We start from the raw sequence: 18,503 nt of genomic DNA on the forward strand, positions 1-18,503 counted from the left end.
CTCCTTAGCTTCCTATCATTCCCTGCAACCTTCTGCCAGGAATGTGTGCTAATAGCCAAAAAAGAGGTTCACCAGCTTTCCACCATGGATTATGCCTATGAAGTATCAGTCACCCCATCCCAAAACTCCCAGGTGAAATGTTCATAATTGTTCCCCCAAGTGCTGGCCTGACTCGCTGACCTCTTGGGAAAGGGGCAGAGGTGATTGCAGTGCTTGGAGTGGCAGAGGTTAAACATTACCAGCATCTGAATTCTGCTCTCTTGCAGGTAAGGCTGTATTTCAGCAGCAGGCAAGCAGTTCTTTATCTCCTCAACCCAACACTTACCACAGGCTTACCAAGACTTGATACTTTTATGGTGTCAGTGATATCTAAACATAGATCACATGCCTGGTCTGCCATGCTACTGCTGCTGTCACTGTATCACATCCAGCAACATGTTAGTTTTGTCAGGCAGTTCATAATAGGACAGTGAATTTTGTCTCCAGAAAATGCTACTGTATCTAAAAGACAGGACGTCAGGAGTAACTCCACTAAAGTGCTCTTTGGTGCCTCAAGCTGTAAGGAATGCAGAGAGCATCTCGCCTTCCCCTTCCAGTGCCTTTTGCTGTGAGCTGGGAAACCATGGAAACTTTGGAGACACTTCTAGGAATTAATATGAAATATTTCTAGTTTGTGTCAGTTGTGTGGCTTTGTGACAGGCATTTACCATTAGGTAAACTACTGTAGGTAGGAAGGTATTTACTCCATTTGCAAATGTCAAACTTGCCAAAAACAGATTATAAAATTGCTTTGAGTCAAATAAATGTGGTTTTTTTTTCAAGTTGAAATATTGTTTGGTTAAGTTTGTTGGGTTTTTTCTTTTTATTCTTAGCTACTATTTTTTTATTTTAGTTATTTTTAAGTTCAGGCTAGATTATTTTCAGACTCTACTCTGGTGCAAATATGTTGACTCAAAACAATTAATGGTTTCTTCTGATTTGCTCTATGTTTCTCAAGCTGATTTTTAAATCTAAAAACCAAATAAGTCTTTCCCATGATTCCCAACTTGCCAGTTTCCTGGTTTTTTGTAGCAGCACATGAGTGCTTTAGCACACAATGGTGGGAAAATACAGTCTCCAGCAATAAAGTGCTCTCAGCTCCACCCAGTAAAAACATGGGTTAGCTCCAACAGTGGAAAACAAATTGTTTGGGAAAATACAATCTCCAGTAATAAAGTGCTTCTCAGCTCCACCCAGTAAAAACATGGGTTAGCTCCAACAGTGGAAAACAAATTGTGACGTTAACTCAGAAGGCACAGCTCCCCCACACTTCTTATCCAAGGAAGGAAGTGTTCCTCTTGGTCCAAAGCCCTTCTGATTGACTTCCTTGTTGTTTTATCCAGCTGGGGACCAAAATTGCAACATGCAGTGAGGAGAAAGGCAGATTAACGTCAGTGGGCTAAGATAGTATGTGCAGGTAGAAGCTGCCTTTTTTCTTAGTAGGTAACACTTGCGTGCAGTTATTACGTTGTTGCACTTATGTATGGCAAATACAGCACAGAGAAGTGCATAAAATTCTCCATCAAAGGTTAACAGATGAGGGATATGAGCTGATGATTGAATTGCATCTACAATTATGGAGAAACCACAGACTAAACCTGAGATGGTTCAACTTAAGTGCATGTCACAGAATTTTTAAAAAATTATTTTGAGACCTAGCTGGTTCCATATCTTTTATTTCAGGCCTTAACTCCTTGAGGTTAATAACCCCTTCAATATTTGCTTCTTTTGGCACTGGTAAAACTGGTGCCAGGAGACATTCCATCTGTGCAGAACCTGCCCTGGTAAAGCAAGCTCACCCCACAAGGGACAGCATGTCCTTGAAGGATGAGACCACAATTTGTAATTAATACATTCCATTCTACAGTTTAACGGATATCCTGAAAAAAATACCTCCTGCCAAAAAAAAAGTTAAATAATGAAATCATTCTGCTTTGCAGGTCAACAATTTTTTACTCATAAAATGCAAATATCACTTGCTCAAAACTAAGAGGGCAAACAGGTTTCCTGGTAGCAGTGAGCTAGCAAGAGAGTGCTTCTTGTTCCCATCATGGGAAAAGCACAATGGTGCTGGGAGTGGACACTTACAGAAAGCTTTGGCTGTTTGCAGCCCCTTCCAGTTGTGGAAGCCAAGTATTGCCAGAAGGGCTAAAACCTCCAAAAAGAAGCAAGACACTGAGTAGCAATATCTGAAACTCCATGAGGAACCCCAGGGACACCCATGCTCAGCAGCCTCTATCAGGAGTAAGTTCTACTTGTTTTCTCAAAGGAGATCTGCCCAGGGGAGTGCTGCTATTGCAATTAGCTACTTTTCATCTGGAGCATCTCCCACCCTTAGGGATTGCATAATGCAGTTCAACAGAGGGGTGTTTCAACCACAAATACTTTACCAATATTCAGCCAGCAGCCATTTGTATATGGGCAAGGGGACAGAGGAAACATCATTGTGGCTTTATGTTACTGCAGAAGATTTTGTGCTTCCAGTTAATTTAGATGTAAGCAAGAGCTGGTTACTCCTAGAATGGAAGATCAGTAATGAATCAGCCCTTCCTCTTTTTAAGTCACTGAGTCCTTTTAAGGTCAAATACAGCTGTCCTGGATATGTGTCCACTTCAGTTTCCCTCAGAGCGAGTCCTCATTGCTGTCAAATGTTGGATTGCTATGGCCTCCCATATTTCCTTCTACTGTCACTGCCACAGAATCTGAGAAGAAGGTTTCATTCAAAGGTGGCCAGGCTGGGTCCTGCTCCAACACGTGCTGCAGCCTCTTGTAGTGGCTCTTTGAGTGGTACCCAAATGTCTTTTTCAGAAGCAGCCACAGGGGTCTGTTCTCAATGACAGCTTCCTGAAAAGGTAAAAGCAAAAAGAGGGTTTAAGAGGACCTGGACAGCCACTTACTCTTCAACCAGAGTACAAACATGGGGCAAATAGTGGACACCCAGATCTCCCACCTGCCCTGCTCATCCATGTCCCTTACACAGCCTTTTATTGACCACATTTCACACCAGCTCCACCAGACTTCTCCACCAGAGGAAAGAAAAGGTGGCCATGTCTTTCATTCCCTTATCATTCAGATGGAGTGCTTTAAGAAAAGGGAGCAAGGGTGAGACAGCAGTAATTACTCCTGTTTTACTAGATATTCCCAAACTGGGATGAGGAGGAGGGAGAAATGGTCAAGTCTTGCTCTTTTTCCTCACACATTAGTGCTGACCAGCACATCCAATGATGCACACTCACCTCAACAAGGAGGGACACAGCCAGTGTGACTGCAAGCATTCCCACCATGGAGATTCTCCACATGGTAGGGGTGCAAACCAGCTGGGGAAAAAGCAGGAGAAGCTATTCAGCAATGAGTCCACAGTAAACACTGGTGGGTACTTGTGCAAAGGAACACAGAATCATTGAGGTTGGGAAAAATCCTAAAGGTCATTAAGCCAAACCATAAAGCTGGCACTGCCAAGTCCACCACAGTGCCACAACTACACTTCTTTCAAATACTTCCAGGGATGATGGCTCAAACACTTCCCTGAGCAGTCTCTTCCAGTTTGTAACCCTTTCAGTAAAATTTTTTTTCTTAATCTCCAGTCTAAACTTTCCTTGGCATAACCTGAGGCCATTTCCTCTCTATCACATGTTACATGGGAGAAAAAAAAGTGACACCCACCTTTCTACAACCTCCTGTCAGGTAACTGTAAACAGAATTAAGGTCTCCCCTGTGCCTCCTTTTCCTGACACTAAACAAACACAGTCCCCTCAGACACTCCTTACATGACTTGTGTTCCAGATCTTCAGCAGCTTCATGTCATGAAAAGCCAAACTCCCAAACTAGCTTACCCTGCTGATGAGCTAATACTGCTATGTGTCTTGAGGAATTACTGATAAAGATGTTTTAAAATCTATGATGCAGTAAAGAAAACAGAGAAAACCATTCTTTAGATGTGCAAGAGGAAATCTGTCTTTTTGCTTTCTAATATTATTAAACAGACCAAACTGAGTATTTCAGCCCCAAACCCAGTTCCAGCTTCCCAGAGATGGGACTGGCTTTCTGGCTGTAGCTCAGCTGCTTTTGGAGATGCAGCTCAGATCCACAATTTGGATCTGCAGTTTCTCCAGGGCTAGGCTATTGCCGAGGTTTTTATTGCTACTTCCTCCTTTTCTCTTCTCAGCGATTCCAGTGAATTCCCTCCAGACTGCTTGGGCTGGGAGTTTTACAGTTCTCCCCAAAAGCATTTTATCCCCTTGCAGCTGCAGTGCTGAAAAATGTCCTGTGCCAGCACAGTCCACAACAGGACGATGACTTTGAAGTGCCATCTCGTGGCAGGTTCTCTAACTGGGTCTGCCTGCTGAGCCAGGCTCCTCAGATAGTTGCAGGCAAGAGTGAGAAGTGGGCTGTTTGACGTTTAAAATCGAGACTCGGGCCCTTTGACTATCTTTCTTTATAAAAATTCCATTAATCCCATGTCTAAACTGACTTGCTAACTGACATGCAAACATACGGGACTGGAAGCTGCATTGTGTTCAGCACTTGTGACTCAAGGCCACTGCTCTGTTGCAAATGTACAGAAAAAAATAGCTTCGTGGTGCTTGTCATGTTTTGTTCCTGTGACTGCTACAGCAAGACTGTGAGAGTGTCAGAGTAGAGAAGGCTAATATCTCCCAGCCTCAACATACTAATTGTCAGCTCCACCAACAACCCCATCCTTCAGCTGATGTCGATCTTATCCTTCCCTCACATTTCCCTTGGGATGGATTTGGACAAGACAACTCCCAGCTTGCATTCTGCCAGATGACATAAGTCAAGCCTTATTGGTATTTATTAATCAAGGATCAAGACAGATCCTCTCTTGCCATGGCAGCCCCACTACTCTTTCCTTACAATTGTTCTAAACCCAAATCCTGCTTTGGGAAACTGCAGGTTACCTAAAATTTAAATGGGGAGCCTGAAAAGACTGGGGACTGGAACTGAGAGCTGCTCTGAGAGCCAACTGGCAGATTTTGGCAAGAGGACCTTTGTTCAGAGTAGCACAGCTTGACAAACACAAGGACATGGTGGTTTATTTTAAACTTGCAGAGCCCAGTCCTGTTCTGTTCCTGGTTCACAAGCCACCAACATACCACACATAAGCCTAGTGATGTTATCTTCTGTTGCTTGGACAGTGTGCTGAAACAATCAAAATTACACATGTAGCTGCCCCACTGAATGCACAGATACTAATTTGGAGTCACTGTATTGCCAGAAGTTTCTATAATCCCATCATCTAAAATCCACCTATTAAAATATTATTTAGAGATGCCATATCTCCCTGCAAAAGTCTGTGCCTTTTGTTTAAAGAATCCCAATGTGCTTATGATGGACAGGCAGTAGGAAGAAAATCCCCTCTGGAACAATACTCACATCCATCTTGGAATAGAGATCATCAATGTCAGCAAACATCAAGAAGAGGCAAATGCCCAGCTGCCCTATGAGCACCAGGATGAACACATCTGAAGGGATAAGAGCAAAGAAAGAAACCCACAGATTTATGAGCAATCTCAGCCATTTGCCTTTACTGTAGAAGATTGTAATAATTTTCTGTGTTACACAGTCATCAAAAGAATCCATGAGATAGAAAGGAATTTTCAGCAAGAGAAAAATGAACAGAGTAAAATCCCAGCTTTACTAAATCAAGTGGATATACATGAGTGTGGGACAAGCATTGTAGCCACATATTTAAAACACCAAATGGATATTTTGAACGATGGATTTGACCTTCTATATCCAAGAAGCTTTATAGCTTTGCAGTAAGTCTCTCTCTGATCACAGCATATTCTGTGATTCAGAAAACAGCCAGGATATAGTCTTGATCTTGTTAATATGGTTAGGAATGCTGCCTTCAACTCCATCTGTAGATAAATGTTCCAATGATGAGTAAATTCATTTGCTCGTCAGCTGGCATGCACTGAACTTCATCATCCACCCTCTCATTTGTGTTTTGTCTTTTTCTGGGAGACCAATGACCCACTTTTCTGCTCTCTACAAGCAATGTCTCCTCTTCACTATTACTATACCAAAACACCAAAGCCATGAAACCTGCTGCATTATTTTAACTCTTCAGTAAAAAATATTAAAAAGAGCTAAAGAGAGTTTTGTCTAAGAGCATGCTGCAGTATTTGTCCCAAAGAGAAAAAGAACAGCTCTTCCATGACTCACTGCATCTTCTGGAACTGTCACAAATGTTTGTGTTCATCTTCCCTTCACATGACAGTCTTTCTCCTGATTTTTTGCCTGACATAGTTTTGGTCAAGTTAAATTTTTCCCTATTAAACTGACCTCCATATATAAGTTGATTTATATATAATTTCTTCTCTCCCCATACTTACAGTTGGTGTAGATGGGTTGCCTGAAAGGCTTTCCCTTGGAAAACACCAGTGCTACAATGAGGCAATTGATGGTACTTAGCAGCCACACTGTGGTGTTTTCATAGCTCTTGAAGCCATTGTCTGCTTGCTCATGGGCTCCATCTCTCACCCCGTAGAGCCCCAGGCTGGAGGATGAATTCCTCTCATGGTTGTTCACTGACAGGCAGGCACTGAAAATGAGTGTCACACTGCTCAGGGAATGATCATTGTCCTGGTTATTTCCCCCAGCTTCCACAATTAACTATCAGGAACCCTCCCTCAAAGCCATGATATAGGTTATTGGCAATGCCTTCAGTCTCACCACTGGCTGAGCTTGCTGAACTTCTTAGAGCTTGAGCTCAGACCTGGTCTCTCCTGCAATCAAATCCTCCTCTCTGTGCTCAGCAGAAGCATTCTCACCACATGAACTGTGTGTGGCAGGTTGCTGGAGAGCTCAGGGACCTCAGGCAACACTGGTTAAAGTGTCTGCACCCTGTGGGCAGCACAGGGTCTGCTGCAACTGCTCATCAGGCCTGCAGTTCAGCTGATCAATAGTTTCACACAGAACTGCCCCACTAGGTCAACCCTGTGGTATCCAGAGTCCCAGAAAGGAGTCCTACCTGTGAATATCTGTCTGGGAATACCAAGGCTGCTCCTGGACCACCACAAACCCGAAGATCTGCATGCTGAGGCTGAAGAGGATGTTAAGCACAACAGAGAGCAGCAATGGGGGTGAGATGAGCTGGCTTGGAGGCCTGTAGGGGACCAGCTTTGGATAGGCTCGCGTGAAACTCACTGAAATATGCACAGGTGTGTTTACTAGTGTGTCCAAAATACAGGCAGTGATGCTGTGTAATACTGACAGTATCAATGGCACTTTTGCAGTCTGTAATAGTCTTAATAATACAAAGATTGTATCAAGTACAAAACACAGAGTTGTTTTCTTACAAAATCATATTTACACAGAAGGTGTTAACTAATGTCATCTATCATGAGGTATTTTTGAAAAGTAAAATGTTGGCTTTTTATTTTATTTGGCTACTGTCAGGCCCAAGATTATTAATATATACCTATGCTCTTCTCTTCTCTTTCTGTCACTTGTCAGCTGTGGCTTGGGACTTTTTGCTGCCCATGTTCTGTTCATCCTCCTGAACTAAACACCTAGCCAGGTTATTTGAGCTGGAGAAGGACAGCATTACCTGACACAACAGGTTTTCCTCTGTTCTTAGGTTTAACAAAATTATCCAGACTTTGAGTAAAAGAGTTATGCACAAAGCTTTGATGCAATTCCAGATAAACTACTTACAGCAATGTAGCTTTTGGCCCACAGTGTTGCTGTGGCTGACCTTTTAAGGCTTGATTTCATTAAAGTCTTTTCCTGTTGTCTGTGTTCCAGCAAGGGTGGAACATACCAGGATGTGGTTTTGCTATATGCTTTTCATGGCCCTGTCCTTGCCATTCCTGCCTCTAAAACCTTCCCTGCACTTATTGTGTCTCGATAACATTGTCTTTCTCTTTCTTCCTCAGCACTGGTTTCCTCTCTTATTCTTGGCTTACAGCTCCCTGCTCTGTAGTGTCTGACATCTGTCATTTCTTTCTTCTCAATTTTCACTTTTTTCTTTCAGGGCTTTGGTTTACACAGCTTCAAATGAGAGCTGGACTCATAAAAACTAATCCCTACTTTTTCATTTGGGCATGGAGCCAGGTGTCTTCTTAATCTGCCTTCCTAAGTCAACAGGAAAGTGCCTGAGGAGACTTTTCACTGCACTTGGTGTGGGTTTATTCCTTGGTCCTAAAGATAGCAGCCCAGTTAGCAACAACCTACACTCAGCAAATGCACCACTAAGTACTTCCCATCTTTTGGGCTTTTCTCAAACAAGACCCCTCTTCTACTAATCCAAACATCCTGTATTCTACATAAAGGATGTTTAGTCAGCAGAAAGCTTGGCCTCCACTTTCTTTCCTGCTCAATGTACAATTATGTATTTCCAAGGAGGAGAAAAATATTTGAGATCATTCTCTCATTAATTAATACATAGGATGACTGAGGGGCTTACTTGTCACACCAATAACAGTGGTAATAGCCAGGTCTTGGAACAAAAATTGGTAATTCCCAAAGGAGTTTAGTTGCTGAAAAGAGGAAAACAAAGAAAAAAAAAATCACAAATCAGACATTTGCCATGGGCATGTTTATATTGTCTCCAGAAAGCCATGATATAACCATGGAGCTCCTGCTCTGCTGTTTGTTCTCAAATGCTGCTCTGCAGATAAGGAGACCACACATTTCACCACCCTGCCAATAGGTTCCTCACCATTGGGCCTGCAGTGAATATTCTCATTTTGCCCATTGTTTGGACTAACTACACTTTCAGTTCACTCCAGGCAATAAAGGAGAGGAATATTTGAAGAGACTGCTTTCTCACTGCTGGGTTACTTCTGAACACAAAACCCTCCTCTCCATCTGGGAAAAAGCCATGCAAAAGTGGTTTAAGGCACTCCAGGGGATTTGCTTACTGTCAAGTTAATTCATGCTTTAAATGCTGAATAAATTGTAACAACATATGCTTACACCAGATTCTTCCTTTTCACAGACATATGCCCTCATCCAAAACACCATTCAGTATCTCAGCTTTCTGTCTGCCCAGCTTGGATCTCAAGCCCTCTGGCTGAAGTTAATGGGAAGAATCTTGCCAGTTTTCCACTGGAGGACTATATGATCACACCACAGAAGTCTGCAGGTCTGGTAAAGGTAAATCTGCATCTCCCAGTCTCATGTGGCTTTTATGCCCCCTTTCTCCTACAAGGAAATAGCAGCTTATCCACTTCCAGCCAATGTGTCCCCAGTACATACCCAGTAAAGCAGGAGAACACCAAGGTACTGAATTATGCTGTACAGTGCCATGTACTTGAACATGCAGAAGGAAGTGACGAGGGCAGCACGGCCTTCCCTGTGTGAAGGCATAAATAAAGTACAGCAATTAGGAGGTGGGTCTGTCCTGGTGCCAGTTCTCCCAAAAGGCTGTTGAAAAACAAGGCATGTGTCACAAGCAGACAGACCTCTACCAGTATCTTCCTGGGAGGTGAAATAAATAAAATCTGACCTAAATGAAAATAAAATCTTCACTTGCAGAAATCTTGTTCAATAAAATGGGCTTGATTTCTGTCACCTGTGTTCTGTAGACTACAATTTACCCCAGCAACTTTTTCTGCTGATATTAATAGTGTAGGTAGCAAACTCTGTATGAGGAAAAACTTACAAAGCCGAGCAGCCATTCAGTGAGTTCAGAACTAACAAGTCCTCTCCTCCCACAGTGAACATACGATATCCAATCAGGATAATGCTCTCTCTCTGGCTACTCAAATGCCCCAGTAAGCAAAATCAGGATCCTGGCATAATAGATGATATATTTTAGTGGCATAAGGTATCAGAGGTGGTGCCTAAAATTCATTTACAGGTTGGCTGGTGGACATTTGTTTCAGCTTTATGGAGCATTGTTAATTTTGTTATGAAAATTTAAAATACTTTTAAAATTAGAAGTATTTAAAATACTTTTGATGACATAAAGCTCAACTGTAAATGTCTTCCTTTTGTGATAATTAATGTATCTTAAAGGAATTTCAGATAGGGACTAGGCAAATGGCAATTTCAAGGTCAAAGACTATTTTTTTCTCTAGATATACATATTGTGATTTGATGGGAACACCCAAACCTAATGTTTGAGAGGAGTGGGAACTTCTTTATGAAATGGGAAACAAAACCCATGCTTACCTGATTAGCTCTGGAACACAGGCTATGCTGGGTGTTCTGGATGTGAAAGGTGAAGCCACAGACGCCTCCTGCTCTGACAGGGATATCCCTGCATGTGCCACTTTCAAAGCCTGAAAGTCACATTGCTCCTCAGTGCTCACCAGGAAGACACAGCAACCCACATGTCAGCCAAGCAGTGACCCCTTATCACAGGATGTGTTCTGTGACAGCAGTCCCTCTTCACTCCCCGGGTGTGCTCCACCCTGAGAGCTCCTCCAGTGAGATGCCGAGTCCAGGGAGAGAATGGGGATGAGAGCAAGGAAAGTTCATTTTCCTAAGACCCCACAGCCACCCACTACCTTCTGCAGAAGAACATTTGGCTCTGCCTCCTTCTTTAGCACTTGTTTGTTCCCATGCTTTATGCAGCTAGTCTGGGTTCTCTGCTTGCTCCCCCCAGGAGAATCTTCTGGTGGATTTTGCAAGGAAAATGAACCAGTCTTTGAGATAACAAACTCCAAAAATCTCTGCCTAGGACAGCTCTTGCATGGTAAGGACCACACAGAGGGATCAGGTCTAAATCATTACTAGTGATAGTACAGCTGCTCTGTGAATAAGTGGTACACTCCCACCTCCAGCATGTGCTCAGTTTGGAATATTCTACTGCCATTACACTAATTTCTCATTTTTAAGATATGTAAAAAAAAAAAATCACTTACCCCACAGTCATTGGCTCCATCTCCACACATGCCCACAAAGTAACTAAAAAATAAAGTGATAAGGCAAGTGAGGAATCAGACCCTGCTTCATGCAAGTCATTTGTGCAAGTCAGACAAGATTTTTGTTAAAAGCTTTTCTGGAAAGTTAAACCCTGTCTGTCCAGACAGCAGTTGAGGTTCTCACAACTACACTCACCAGGTTGATAATCTGAAATGGCCTAAATCTCACCTTGCTCTAGGACAAGGCCTGGGGCTAGCTAGGTGAAGTAAGGGCGAGGGTCTTAAAAACACTTGGGAAACAGCTGAACAACAGGCAACAAGATGCTTGTGGCTCAGGAATATATCTATACATCTGTATCTCTCTCTCTTTCTCTCTCTCTCTCTCTCTCTATATATATATATATCACTGTGACTGTGAGCAATCCAGACTGCCCTGACACATTTTCTAAGCCATCACATTGAGACAGCAGTAACACAGCAAAAAGACAGCAAGCTCAATGAAGCTGCAGTTCTGGGAGAGATTCTTAAAAATCTTGGGGAGACAAGTATCAATCCTTCAGGCCCAGAGAGAAGATGAAGAATGACATGAACAAACAAAATCCAGGACCATGGAAGTATTTGATCTTTGACAGGTTGCCAAACCAGAATTGAGTTCAGTGTCTCTTTTTTAACAGACTTTTGAAATTTAATTGCCAACTTGCAGATGTGTGAGGGCTTCAATTTTGTGCAGTTCCATGAAACTCTATGCTAGACAAAAGCTACTAGACTCTTTACAAGCCTGTAAATTCAACAAACACTTTCAAATTCATTAGGAACTTACTCTAGCTTTTGAAATTCTTCTACAAGACTGGATTTCTGACTAGGAGACATTCTAGCAAAAACTGTTCCATTCAGCAAGAGCTATAAGGAGAAAAATAGGAAATTATTTTTTAAATAGCTGAAATTATTTCAATAGTAATCTGATTTAAAATCACCAAATATCACATTTATAAACAACTGATTCTACACCTGAAAGGAGGGAAAGGCTGATGATCAAAGATAAAGGGGATCTTAATCAATATTTTGAAAAAGTAACAATGACAATAAGGACAAGAGGCCTGGTATGCTATTTGAGTTACCTGATGAACACAGATTGCCAGGCAGGGAGTTATAAGGAAACAATTAATGAGAATTCATGATAGTCTGTCCATGGAGCAAACAAGCTATGCTGAGTTGCACCATGTGTAATATCATATTTTGTCCTGTTCTCCAAAACAGGTCAGAGTCAGTGCTGTGCAAGGGGTAGGGATATGGGTACAAATATTTCAAATCATGTCCTCACACCTTAAGGCATGCCTGCTCCTCTAATGTGCAGAGAAAAAGATGGATTTTCAGATCCTTCCCCATATAATAATATCAGAGATTCATCCAGCCTATAAGTATTTCAGGGTTATAATTGTTCCCAAAGATGTCCTGATACAGATCTCTTCAGCTAATTGTACCAGGACAATCCATATCTCCTGAATGGCAAGGCTACTCCAGTTACATATTCCAGATCTTACCTTTGGAAGTAAGTGCCTGAAATGATGTGCTACAATTTGGTAAGATTTTCCACTCATGGCAAAATGATACTGGCCTGATCCCAATGCCAGCCTGATTCCTGGCTCAGTCTGACTGTCATCCTCCTACAAAATGAGACGGAATGAGTGCTGTGCCCAGGCCCCCAAAACCTACTCTGCGTTTACACAGACACTACTACAGACAAAGTAAAGGGCATACTGTGAAGAGGGTACTTTTGAAGGCTCTGGGAAACTTGGATTCAAGGCCCATGGCCTTTGCTTGGATTTGTAAAGGGATTGAGGCACATTACAGCAGTAATTTCAGTGTTAACTGGGTGTTCGTTGCATGAGTTCTATCAAATGGATTGTTGCACTTGGTAGAATTCATGCAACAGTGCCAATCTGGTGGACTGCACTGGAAATGAGACGGACCAGAGACAGCAGATGTGTACCACATCTAAGGAAGTCTTTGTTTAGTGAAATACAAGGCAGAAGTTGCTCAGGTTCAGGAACCACTGCAGATAATCCCTACCATCTGCCTGACCCTGTACTGCCCAGAGAAGGGTCAGCACCTTCAGACCAACTCTTCAGGGAGAAAGTAATTGGTCTTTTTCCCAGCTTCTGTGTGGAGATGCTTGATGAAATACATTTCTTAGCCTGGCTTGCCTATGATTCACTGTGTATACGCAATTTCTCAACAGTGGGTCCATGTTTTAGTTCTGCAGGTACAGGAAAGTACTAACACTCTATCTGCTTGAACAGGGCTGATTTGTTCAATGCAGCTCCACAGATTTTAAGTCCACATCTATACCACAAAATTTATCTTGCAGGAAAAGCAAACATTTAAACTGATTGGCATCAGCTAATCATGAAGGCTGGAGACAAATCTTTCTGGGATTTCTGCAAAACTGGTCTCAAACCCAGCTAGGCAATTAGCAAAAATGTGGTAGCAGGATAAAATGTTAGGAAGTAAGCTCTAGAGGAGCACATTTCTATAAAGATCCCCTCTTCATAAACACTCCTCTAGCACATATTCTGGTGGTGAATGGTGGTTCTCTGTTATACTGCCATAATTCCACTCCTTGTTTAAAGCATTCCATCCTAGTTTGTTTTCCTGCTGCACAAAACCTGCTTCTGATATGCTCACCAGGCCTCTGTAGTCTTCAATTTTCTTTTCTTCTAGGGATTTCCAGGTTATAGATGCTGGAAAAGATCCAGAAACTTCCTTTGCTTCCACAAGAATCACTCTGTGTGTTGGAGCTATCATGCCAGCATTTTTGGCAACTGTTATAGCTGTTTGAATGTTGTCCCCTACAAAAATCAAAGTGTTATCGGCATTTCTGCAGTGAGGAATTGTTTATTCATTAGCCTGAATTCTGAGTTTTCGAATAGATGCAGAAGAATTGCTAAAATTTCAGTGTCTGTGCATAAGAAAGTTTTTGATAAATATTAAAACTTTGCAGATAAGGTTTGTCTCAATCAATAACCATTTTCATTTGGAAAAGAAATATTTTGATCTGGACATGAAGTATTTTCATATTCTGCTTGAAGAAATCCATATGGGGAATATGCTCCTAGATTATTTGTTTTAAACAAAACCCAGAAAGGGTTCAGTGCTATGTTGCTGTTGGTATCCTTGATTCTCATTGATTGGCTTTAGTGTATGTGAGCTGAAATGGGTGAGGCCCAAGTCTTTGGGCAATGGAAAAACTTGGGGTTATTTTATCCAAACCCTGGCTTGGATTTGGATAGAATAGCCCTCCAAGAAAAAATAAAAAAAAGAGAAAGAAAAAAAAGAAAAAAAGTAAAAAAAAAAAAAGAGGATAGACAGTCACTGGTAGGCACGAGTTACAGATGTCAAAAGGTTTGGAGATTTGTCCTGAGCTCGCATGCCCCGTTTCTGCTCATTTCAGGAGGCCCTAAGGCCCTATAAAAAAGGGACCTTCCATGACAAGCCTTTATTAGAATCAGACACAGTCTAGAATCATCTCACTGTGGTGAAATTGCCAGGGACAACATGGTTCACCTTATGTCATTATTAAAAACAGATATTTCTTGGATTAAATATCTGTGCCTTCCTACCAGTGGTGTTGACAACAGCAGACTTTGCACTTAAACATTGTTGGACTCCCTGCCTGGGCCAGTGACCACAAAAATAATCCACCTTTTTTAGGTACCTGTGACCATAACACTCCTGATGCGGGCAGCACTGAGCTCTTCCAGAACAGGCCTTGTCTCCTTCTTTAATCGATTCTCCATTATCAACAGACCCAGGAATGTCAGATCAGATTCTACCTCCTCCCTAACAGTCAAAAAGAGACAGATTTAATCATTTATTTTACCTTTATCACCATTAGATTTGGTGATAGTCAATTATAACTATCAACCATCCCACTTAACTCAAAAGAATTAAAATAATTTGTCTATTTTCTGCAGTCCCAGGATGTCTGACTTTTGTAGGGCTATTTCAATACCAGCAGTGCTAATTCAATACCAGAACCCTGAATTTCCTGCAGGATTCCCAAACTATGGTGGTCTGATTGGGAAAGTCCCTGCACACTTCTCATTTGAGGACTGTACAACAAAGAAACACACCTTAGTTAATGTGTCTGCTCCTCTTGACAGCAAGACCTAAGCAAACAGCCTGTGGCAATTTGTTTTCTTCAATTTCCTCCAATTCTGTTTTCCCCTGCATTTTTCTTTTCACCTGTGCTATTGCTTTTTTACAGTTGAACACATGCAGCTGAGAACAGAACTGAGTAGACACCCCACACCTGAGTCATGAACTAGAGGTCTCTCAGGGACACAGGTAGACTGAAGAATCTGGAAAGAAGAAAAGCTTTCAAGCACTCATTTTAGACACCAAGGAGATGCCACACACTTGCATGGCAGTCAGAGTAGCTGAGTCAGGTGGTGCCTGAATGGTCATTGCTTTCACAGCAGATCTTGTGTTTGACCAGCAGCTTTCCTCTTTCTCTTGGCAGCATAAACATCACACATGCTGTAACTGCATACACAACTGCAAAATCTGGGCCATTTCACACAAATTTGCTCATTGGGAGGATAGGTCTGTTGTGACACCTGTGACAAGAGTTATGTAACCACCTGCACTCTGCCTCAGTGTCACCAGCCCATCCAGCAAAGCTGAATGTGATAAAGCAAGTGAGCCTCACCTGGATTAGGACCTGCAGCTAGGAAAGAGAAAGGACAGCAGATGCTCAGTAACTGCAGGTATTTCAGAAGTGGAGTTTCTGGAGTATCACATACAAAAGCAAAAGGCTTTTGGAAAAAACTGTATGGATTCAAGTGAAAGGTGCTCTTTTGTGAATCACAGTTTTTACAAAACTAATACCACAAGCATAATAGAAGAGTTTGCTGACTTCAATAGAAACCAAAAAGGGCTAAAGTGAGAAAGCTAAATGATTGAACTAACAGAACAGCAGAAGACAGTTTGCTCTGGGCTTTGTGGTATGCAGAACCCTAATCCTAGGCAGAGCAGTGAAAGCAGCCTTGGGCTAAGGCTGGTTCCAAGGAGAAAGCTGTGGAGGAAGCCATGTCTTGGCAGTTCTGTGTTCCCCTTGGCATGTCTTTTGCTGCCTTTGACTGGGCTGGAGATCACTACTGAGGGTCATCTACTTCCTTTGCCTAATTGAAGAGTGAGGATAATAAAAAAAATTTAAAAGATTTCTCTTCAATTGAAAGCATGGGTAAATCTGCAAGGAGTCTAGTGTAAATGACGGAATGAACAGTTGCCATGTGCTAGTGTTCAGAGTGTAAGAGGATTATGCTTCCTATGTTAATCCAGACTTTAGAAATTTAATAAATATGTAAAGATTCTGTGCACGTGCCACAGGAGTGCTCTCTATCTATTCCCAGGCCTATATCCTGATTTAAATCAGGTTACCACTGGCCTGAATCTAACAAAACTCTGTACTATGATTCTGCTCTTGGCAGGGGTGATGAGGTGCTGGTGCTTTGTGAGGCACCCTTGGCCCATGGCTGAACACGGCCAGGAGCAGTGCTTTTTATGGCTTACCTTGTTAGAGCAGCAGGCAGCTTCCCTCCCTGCAGAGATTTACAGGCCAGGCCAATGACCCGAAAGCCCTGTGCTGTGTAGAGCAGGAGCTTGCTTTCAAAGTTTGATGGGACTGTGCAAAAGAAGAAAACACAATTTATCACAGCATTTAACTGCTTTCTAATGAAAGGAAACCTTGGAGCATGGAAGGTTTATGTCCCAGAGGACCTGTACAGCTAGAGTCTACCAACAGGCCAAGCACATCAAAGAAAGGAGTTTTTGTTCAAAGAAAGGAAATTTTGTTCAATAAGATCTTTGCCTGTCCTTTATAATTTTGAACTTCGGTCCTAAACTGCAAAGACTTACCCTCTTCCAGGGTGTCATGAAGGATCTGTGCTTCTCTAAGTGCCCTCCCAAGGTCTGGAGAAAAAACCCAACTTTTTTGAGGGAGAGTGGACCTGTAAACAACTTTTCCAAATATCTATTCTGGCAGAGATTGTACATCTTGTATAGGAGGTGGTAGTTACTTTTAGCTCTTATCTCTCTCAAAACCCTTCTTTTTTGAGAAGGGCTGTGTGAGAGTTTAGCCTTAGACTTGGAATACAACAGAGACACTTTTCAGGCTTTAGTACAAAGTCTTAGACAGAAATCTCATTTTGGCCTTTCATTTCATTGCACCATCCAAAGTCACTTATACATATCTGTTTCTTGAATGCATTTATAAATGTTTGTTACCTGTTTCTGCTCTACACAGCATGGCTACTGTTTCAGGAGCCCCTTTTATGAAGGCCTGTGGGTCCCCACCAATTTCCTGGGCAATGACAGACATTCTTTGCAAGGTTGAGGAAAATGGAAACTGATGTAAAATGGTAATTCCTTCCACAGGGGCCTAGGAGAGAAACAAGTGGATTACACAGTCTAGCAAGGATTTTAAACTCAGACCAAAGCATTTTAGGTCTGTCCTTTGGGCCACAGAAGCTAACCATGTATAATGGGCTAATTTATCACACTTAGACAGAAATGACTGGTACATGAAGATGAGATTAAATTTGTGCAGAAATATTTAGCTTAAGCAGTAGGAATAGTTTGTTGACAATTTTAGCAGACTAGAAAATGTAATTTACTGAAAGGAATTTACTAGTCCTGTTTCTTTAATAAGACTCTGGTAGGTGTTACACTGGTCTGGCAAAGGAAAATGGTTGTCAGAAAGTGTCCCACCAGTGTATGTTACCAGAAAAGGTCTGACACCAGCCAGCAGACTCCACTGCATTCCCCACTCAGATGAGTTCAGCCTGAGTCTCAAGCCATGAGGACGGGCACATCCCTGAGCTGGGCAATCTCTAATCCAGCATCCCCCTGTTTCTGGTGTGAGCAGCAAGCTCCCCCAGGCGTCTGTAATCAGATAGAGCAAGGCAATTCTCTGCAGGCAGTACAGGAAAGACAAAGTGGACAAGGACACCCAAGCTTTCCTATACTGAAAGGTAACCCTCACACTGACAGTCTTACTCGATCATGGATGTGAATCTTGCAAGTAACTTACAGTGGTGGCTTGAAGTCCAGGTCTAACAACAGTGGCATGTGTGGATCCTTGACCTTCGTTCTGGTGTCTGCTGGAATCATCTATCACCTGTGCATTGAAAGACAAAATTATTTCAGATTGAATCACCAGTACAGCTGAAAGGAACCTCAAGGATCCATTTAGAGGTTTTCCTTGCCTCTAAACAAGTTATCTTGTTCATTCCTGGGAGGGGTCTGTCTGATGTCAAACTAAATACTTCCAGTAATGGAAAATCCACTGCCTCTCTTAGCAATCGAGTAAAAAGCCTCACCAGGTTCACTAAGACACTGCTGTATTTGCACAGCAAATAGACTATGTCCTCTCATTGACAATAAATCCTTTTTTCGTTACAACAAAATTAAAGAAAAATCTTTAGATATAACATAGACTCAATGAGAAAATAATACGCAAGAATTTGTATTAATGTAGAAAGCTCTGCTCTTGAAGTATTCCACACATCATCTGGATTTTTTTATCATCACAACATGATTGTGAGGAACAAAAATGTTTTT

General features: G+C 42.0%; 1 protein-coding gene across 1 annotated transcript in view; it reads right to left on the bottom strand.

Annotated features, from left to right (window-relative positions):
- Positions 1-1,683: 1,683 nt before the first annotated feature.
- Positions 1,684-18,503, bottom strand: part of ATP13A4 (ATPase 13A4) — a 37,895-nt gene continuing 21,075 nt past the window's right edge. Inside the window, exons 15-30 of the mRNA XM_039722449.1 lie at positions 17,974-18,060; positions 17,169-17,322; positions 16,455-16,566; positions 14,596-14,720; positions 13,566-13,729; positions 12,422-12,544; positions 11,701-11,780; positions 10,881-10,923; positions 10,186-10,295; positions 9,268-9,364; positions 8,474-8,546; positions 7,037-7,211; positions 6,399-6,607; positions 5,434-5,522; positions 3,276-3,356; positions 1,684-2,883 (exon numbers count right to left, since the gene is read on the bottom strand). Coding sequence (XP_039578383.1) covers positions 2,662-2,883; positions 3,276-3,356; positions 5,434-5,522; positions 6,399-6,607; positions 7,037-7,211; positions 8,474-8,546; positions 9,268-9,364; positions 10,186-10,295; positions 10,881-10,923; positions 11,701-11,780; positions 12,422-12,544; positions 13,566-13,729; positions 14,596-14,720; positions 16,455-16,566; positions 17,169-17,322; positions 17,974-18,060 — 1,944 coding nt within the window. The 3' untranslated portion in view covers positions 1,684-2,661. The remainder of the gene's footprint in view (positions 2,884-3,275; positions 3,357-5,433; positions 5,523-6,398; positions 6,608-7,036; positions 7,212-8,473; positions 8,547-9,267; positions 9,365-10,185; positions 10,296-10,880; positions 10,924-11,700; positions 11,781-12,421; positions 12,545-13,565; positions 13,730-14,595; positions 14,721-16,454; positions 16,567-17,168; positions 17,323-17,973; positions 18,061-18,503) is intronic.

The sequence above is a fragment of the Passer montanus genome, unplaced genomic scaffold (genome assembly GCF_014805655.1).
Source record: "Passer montanus isolate IOZ18808 unplaced genomic scaffold, ASM1480565v1 scaffold48, whole genome shotgun sequence".
Lineage (NCBI taxonomy): Eukaryota > Metazoa > Chordata > Aves > Passeriformes > Passeridae > Passer > Passer montanus.